Here is a 7,151-nt window from a genome sequence, read left to right on the forward strand (position 1 = left end):
GATCGAATCCAACAGCAGCTTAATCTCCAAGCCACCTCCCCTATTCCCCATAAAATAATTGAAGATTAATTAAGTTGTGACTGCGTCACTGTCAAGACAGCACAAACAAAAAGGGAACAACGACATTTTTCTTTTCACGTTGATGCTGCCACGTACTTTTGAGCTTGCTTCAGCATTCGATAGCTGTCCTCCCCATTACATATCAATTTCCAATTTTTGTAAGACCCGATTTGAGATGTATTACATTGACGACCATACTTAAAATTATAAATTATACACATAATTGTATCATTCTCGTACACGAAAGTTTTTCTATTTTCTTTTCCTTGTTAACATATAAGTTATTGCAAGGCTTTTCATGAAGCTATTTGCAAGCTTCTTGTTTGGTAGCAGCATTTTAGGAAGCTGCTAAAAGAATTTTAAAAAGTTGTTTGCAAGCCCCCGCATAAGTTGTTTGTAAGCTATTTGCTTGATTATAATAAGCCTTTTCAGAAAGTTGGGTTTGCAATTAAGCAAGTAGCTTGGAAACAACTTCCTGAAAATTCTTGCAATAATTTTCTGAAAGGCTTATTGCAATAAAACAAAAAATAGCTTGCAAGTAGCTCATAAGCAGCATTCTGAAAAGTCTCATACCAACTTTCTGAAGTAAAAAAAAAAAAAAAAAAAAGACGGTCCGGTCTTAAAAATTTCCTGCTTATCTGTAGTCGAAAAAACAGGACCACGATTTCATTGGACGCAGGCTTTACCTCATGATTTTCTTTTTGGGGGGGGGGGGGGGGGGGGGTTGGGGGAGCCGTAGAAATATTAAAATGAACCATAATCCAATTGTAGTCATAACAAAAACGACCACACATTGAATGGCCAACTATTTTAACCAAAAAGGCCTACATATATGAATTTTGTATTTCGATTATGCTTGATTTGAGTATATACTTAACTTGCCGCTATTAGAAAAAAAGTACTCATATAATATATGTGGAAAAAAAAAATTGGACGTTGTGAACTGGCGAATCAACTGCAAATCTAAACATCCTAACTTGTCTTGATTCCTTCCTTAATGCACAATTGTTGTGTTAAAAAAAGAAAGAAAGGCTACTCAGTCTGGCTATATATACAAGACAATATAGACAATTAATAAGCAGAGTACACACAAATACACATAAACAATATATACAGATAAAGAACAGGGAAGAAAGAAATAAAGAGATGTCGGATTGGGGGCCAGTGTTGATGGCAGTGGTACTGTTCGTGTTGTTGAGTCCAGGGCTATTGTTTCAATTACCTGGTAGGCAGAGAATTGTGGAGTTTGGGAACATGCAGACCAGTGGCCTCTCCATACTTGTTCATACAATCCTCTATTTTGGACTCATTACTATTTTCCTTATTGCTATCGGAGTTCACATCCACACTGGCTAGTTTCCTACTTAATTTGTTGTGCTTGGGCTTTTCTTTGGGGTTGATAGAGACAACTTTCTTTTTTTTCTTTAAATTGTTTCAATTTTATCGGATGCAATGGAACAAGTTGTGTTTTTGTTTCATTGTTGAGATGCAATTGTACTACTGATAATGTTGTATTCGAGCTTCTTGCTAGGCAATTAATAATCAATCGCGAGCATAAATTGGCTTTTTTCTTTTTCTAGAATTGACAAAATGTGTCATATCCATAAAATTAAAAAAAATTATGCATATGATTGTTTATTTGTTTAGCTTGTCTCATGAGGCATGGTTGCTGCAATTGTGAGCTTACAGGATTTTGGTACTTATGAGAAGACATATTTTGAAGGGGAGCGCTTGGCCGTAACCTGTAAATTCTTTACGCCATGTAATGAGAGGTCGCGGGTTCGAGCGTGGAAACGGCTCTTGCAGAAATCTGAAAGAAAGGGCCACAGCGTCTGATGGGCCTTGTGGTCCGGCCTTTCCGGGCCCCGCGCATGGAAATTTTTAGTCTTGTCGGCTGCCCATGAGAAGACAGATTCAACCCTTCTGTTTTTCCCAAGTAACGACTAAGTCGAGCCAACAATTTAAACTGCTGACACAACAAATAGTTCAGGTCTTATATGTAAAATCTGAGCCTACGTATCATCTGAACTTGCATTAAAGTACAGTAATTGCAAGAATTGTTAAAAAATGGGGAAGGCATAGAGGTGAACAGAATGAAAGAATAAGGTATATAAGCCCTTTTGCTTCCGTTTATACTTAAACGGAGAGATTAGTTTTATGATCCATCATAAATATTCTTTTAGATATGACTCCTCACCAAAAAAAAGTCGATAGATGAAATTAGATTTTTGTTGAATCATCTCCTATATGTTTGACTTCCATTATTGGCCAAACAAATGCGTGCACGTAAATGATCATTCATTCCAATGTTTTTAATGGAAATCTAACGCATAGTTAATTAACAGTTAACTTTGATCAGGATTGTCATAGAAATGACAAAACAATAACATAATAGATAGGCACCCAAATTTGTTTTATGCATCTGATGGTCAGACAGAGATACCAAATCTGTCTATTAGGGAAGACAGTGTTAGGGAATCCCTTCCCTCAGACAACGGCAACTTGAACATACACCATAGTTACATGTTGCATTGCTAAAAAGTTATGCAAAAGAAGCTTTGTCAGTGCTCAAATTCAGAGCTTACAACAATTGAAGAGCAACAACCCTTCTTTTCCTTTTTGGAGCAAGGAGATTTTACTTTATATTTTTCCAATTTGCATGATCATATAGTATCAGGAAAATAATCACAGCTAAATTATTAATTAAGCTTTGATTGTACTTCATTTCCAGCAATCTCACTTGGGAAGGTGAAACAAGCTATTGTTTCTACATCTTTAATGGTACAAGAAATACAACATAGTGCACTAAGATAAAAACGTGGCACATCCGTTTTGATCTTCCTATACTGTAAATTGCCGCTAATAAAATATTTTCACTTTCAAATGCCTAAGCTGTCCTCCTGCAATAAAAACCAGCTTGTAATGTGTAGATCCTGCATCCATTCTTTAAACATTGCAGGAAACTGCACCTAGTAAAGAGTTCAACCATGCTCCTCACCCTTGTTGTGTCCCAATACAAATGTCTAAACTGCTTCACAATATTTTACAGGCTGCAATACAGAACACAGTCAAAATGAGCCAAAATAGATAGCATGAAACATGAAAAATCACATAAAACTGGAGAGAATGTCTTTGCACCACACACCACATCAGCATCTTAACATCCCACATAAATCATTCTGAAGAAGAAACGACTACTTGCCGAGGGGATAAAGCAAATGGGAAGTACGACCCACAAAGTTTGTACCCTATCTCGGAAAAGGAACACAAGAGACTTATACAGCTAGACTGATTGAATTTAGCGGAGGAGCAAACAAAGCTGATTTCCTGCTATAGTATTTTCCTTAAAGTATAGAAGCTAATGAGTTGTAATGAAATCCCCTCACAAATTTAAATAAATTCAGATAGAAGTTATAAATCTAACCACATAAATAATTGGTAACATCTATATCCAACAACTGCATGATTTCACGAGCTGGTTGGACTGATTGTACATAGCTTGTCAATGAGAAGCTTAAAATTAGGTTGTCTTCTCAAATAGCTAGATCTATGCACATGCTGAGAATTAGCGACTGCAGGTGCCAAGAAATGTGTGCAAAACCTCCCCTACTTGTGGATTCACAAGCAAGTTTCCTGTTCTCCACAAATTGCAGTTCAAAGCTACAATTCTGTGATGCAAAATAAGTTCTTATTTACCTTAAAATACATTATAAGTAACAATTCATTCTCAATGGTCAAAATTCTGTTATATCCTGTTAGACTTTGTGGTAATATACTTTATTTGTTTTTCCAGATATAGAATACATCAAACTTTAGCAAAGTGAAAAACAGTCCTATCCCCCTTCCTACTCTTGGCAGTTGATGTTCTTGAGGCTATTTTCATTATGCTCCCACTCACTCTGCTACGGAAAAGATCAAGGAACACTGACGCCAAGTTGACCCACAAACAAAAAACCAGGTAATCTGATACTATATGCAAATGACAACCCAGGCCAAACAGTTGCTAATATATTGGAAATCCCGAAGAGATGCAACTATGTAGAGAAATCCCAACCCTACTAATTGACCCTCAAGTTTGGAAGGTAAGCAAAATTAACAAGGCGATTTGGTTTTTGACATATTAAGCTGATTGGCATAAGATATGTAGCAGGAAGTAACGTAGGACACCTTAGAGAGAATGAAATCATGTTCACAGATGTGAAGTACAAGGGCAATAGAAGATGAAAACTCGGATGATAAATAAAGGTGTCAAATTATGAGTTCTTAACAAAGAAATACTTAGAGCAACCGGAAAACATGTCCCGTAGAACTCACCCGAGTTGCCTCGCCTTCCAGTTTTCAATCATTGAAGAAATAAAGTTGTTACATCCACTTCCATGGAAACACTCATTCCTATCCAACTCTCCCCCGCCAAACCTTTGCGCCTTTCTAAGAGTTTTAACTTGTTTTTAGCCCATCTAAAGGCATTATTATTTAAGTCATCAATCATCTCATATAGTTTGCCATTTTGATTTGATCAGTACAAGTGCATACTTGGTGTTAGCGAGTACATACAATCATCAAACACTACAAAAAAACTGGAAGTAGCTATGAACTTCGTCGCTTCCGTCGCTAAATTGCTCGCAGCTAATAAAACTCCTGCTAATCCATCGCTAAATAGGAGATTTTCTGTTTAGCTACAGAATTTGTCTGTCATTAATTCCTATTTTTCTAGAAGTGAAACTTATACATTAAGACGTGCCTTCATAATTAAAGAGTTTAACTTATATGAGCTGATACCTAGAAAATAAAGTAAATAACCCTGCTAAATCATTAAGCTACTATAGTAGTATTAGTTCAAATATAACTTACACTATATATGTCTTAAATCCATATCTTAAAACTAGACAACACCATAATGAAATCTAACAAATTGAAGATATGAACAATTAACATTCATAACAGATCAGAAGGGAGCTCGTAATAATCAACCGCCAGTAATACGAAAAATAAGTTCACGGGTAATAGAATCCTGGCATAGTTTAGGTGTGCAGTTGGCAATTTCGCCATATCCATAATACATAGAAAGACACCTTAAGTTCGCCTCAACAAGCAGTTAAACACTCCATCTTTGAGAATGCACATCTAGACACCTCAATTCGTCCGACTGTGTCTCGTGGATACCCGCTGACATGGCATATAAATTTTGGAGGTACCTAGATGATCACTTTCGAAGTTGGAGTTTTCAAGTGACACAGTCGATGCGAGTTGAAATGTCTAGACGTGCATTCCCAAAGATGGCGTGTTTAGTTGTTAGTTGAGGTTAAGTTAAGGTGTCTATCTATGTATTATGCATATTTTAAAACTAGACAACACCATAATGAATCCTAACGAATTGAAGATATGAATGAAACATTCATAACAGATCAAAAGGGAGCTCGTAATAATCATACGCCAGTAAAAGGGCATACAAGTGGGACACATACAAAAGAACTAAGACCAAGAAAGAAGTTTCCAAGCTGCACAATTAAGGAAATATCATAAGAATTCCCAAATCACTGACTAAAAAATAAAAAAGGTACAAACTTTACAAAGAAAGAAAAGACTCAGAATCGAGAACAATCCTTACGTTGAACATCTTTTCTCAGCAACTCTTTACTTTCAACTGTCCACGTGGCATGTTTAAGACCGCAAGATTAAAAGATATTTTAGTATATTTTACATATCTCTATTTTAAGACCACAAGATTCAAAAATTTTACTCCCTCTTTTTCAATTCATCGTATACACTCTCCTTTTTAGTATACCCAAAGAAGAAAAAATGATGACATTTCTCTATTAAGAAATAATTTAACTCAAAACATAAATATGTAAATGACAAGTTTTAAAAATCTTTCTTTCATCCTTAAATTCCGTACTTAGTGAGACGGAGAGAGTACTATTTAGAATTTCTTAAACATGGTGTCAAGTTAAAAACAGAGACATGAAAGTTTACAAAGAAGGGGAGAAGAATGCTTACATTGAACATCTTTTAGGTGCGATGAAGAAGGCGGCGGGGGCAATAAAGGAGAGAAAATAGCTCTAGCAATCATAGAGAAAGCAGAAAGAATACCAGCAACATACAAAACCATGACCAACACAAGTATCCAAGGCATCATAAAAAACCCAATAAAGAAGGTTACAGATCCACACAGCATCAAAGACAAAGATACACCCAGAAGCAGTGAAGCAAAACCCGCTGGTGTAATCCCTGGCCTAGCTGTACTGCGTTGGATAACCCCAGACTCATCAGAAAAATCCAACGGCGCTGTTGTTGGAGATCGGAGAATGTTGAGAACTAAAGTGGAAAGCTCGTAAAGAAGCTTAGATTGTTCATCTTCTACTTGTTGTCTTCTCATCATCTTTCGGTTTCCTTTTTTTTTTTTTTTTTTGAAGAAAACAAAACAATATTGGAAGAAGATTTAAGAGCAAAAATAAATACTTACTTCCTATCTTAAACGAAAAGAGATAACGAGGCAAGTGGATAAAATTGAGCTACTCTTATTTTCATTTTTACGGCGCATTGATTAGGGTAAGTCAGGAAGCTTTTTTATTTTACACGTTTTTTAAAAAATATCACTGCATATTAATTTAGAAGGGATATTTGATTACTTTTATTTTTATTTATGTCTAAGATACAGTATAATTTTTTACATTAAATGCTTACTCTTTTTATGTGTTAGCTTAATTAATACTCCCTCTGTTTCAATTTATGTGAATTTATTTTCTTTTTAGTCCGTGCCAAAATGAATGATCTCTTTCCTAATTTGAAAACAAATTCACTTTATGAAATGATTTACAGCCACACAAATATTCAAGACTTATTTTGAATCACAAGTTTCAAAAGTCTTCATTCTTTCTTAAATGTCGTGCCTAGTCAAATGGATTCACATAAATTGAAACGGAGAGAGTAATAAAATTCTATTAAAGTAAAATGAAAAAAAATAATTAATTGTGTCTTAAAATTCTAAAACGAGAAATAATTTTAAATAATTATTTTTAATAACTACGATAGATAATTTAAAACGGGAAAAATACTTGGTATGAGTGAATAATAAGAGTATGTTCAAGCTA

The 7,151-nt window shown here is 35.2% G+C and overlaps 2 protein-coding genes across 2 annotated transcripts; one reads left to right on the forward strand and one right to left on the reverse strand.

Annotated features, from left to right (window-relative positions):
* The first annotated feature begins 1,119 nt into the window (after positions 1-1,119).
* LOC132066630 (uncharacterized) lies at positions 1,120-1,635 on the forward strand. Its single transcript, XM_059459896.1, has one exon. The coding sequence runs from the start codon at positions 1,207-1,209 to the stop codon at positions 1,414-1,416; it is 210 nt and encodes a 69-aa protein (XP_059315879.1). The 5' UTR covers positions 1,120-1,206; the 3' UTR covers positions 1,417-1,635.
* A 1,098-nt stretch (positions 1,636-2,733) lies between these two features.
* On the reverse strand, positions 2,734-6,498 carry LOC132067303 (uncharacterized). Its single transcript, XM_059460503.1, has 2 exons — positions 6,058-6,498; positions 2,734-3,110 (listed from the first exon to the last, which is right to left on the reverse strand). Exons 1-2 carry the CDS (start codon positions 6,437-6,439, stop codon positions 3,094-3,096), a joined length of 399 nt encoding a protein of 132 aa, XP_059316486.1. The 5' UTR covers positions 6,440-6,498; the 3' UTR covers positions 2,734-3,093.
* Positions 6,499-7,151: the final 653 nt, after the last annotated feature.

This window comes from Lycium ferocissimum, chromosome 8, assembly GCF_029784015.1.
Source record: "Lycium ferocissimum isolate CSIRO_LF1 chromosome 8, AGI_CSIRO_Lferr_CH_V1, whole genome shotgun sequence".
NCBI classification, from domain to species: Eukaryota; Viridiplantae; Streptophyta; class Magnoliopsida; order Solanales; family Solanaceae; genus Lycium; species Lycium ferocissimum.

Coding starts and splice junctions, on each gene's coding strand:
- LOC132066630 (XM_059459896.1), top strand. CDS start 1,207: ATGTCGGATTGGGGGCCAGTGTTGATGGCAGTGGTACTGTTCGTGTTG.
- LOC132067303 (XM_059460503.1), bottom strand. CDS start 6,439: ATGATGAGAAGACAACAAGTAGAAGATGAACAATCTAAGCTTCTTTAC.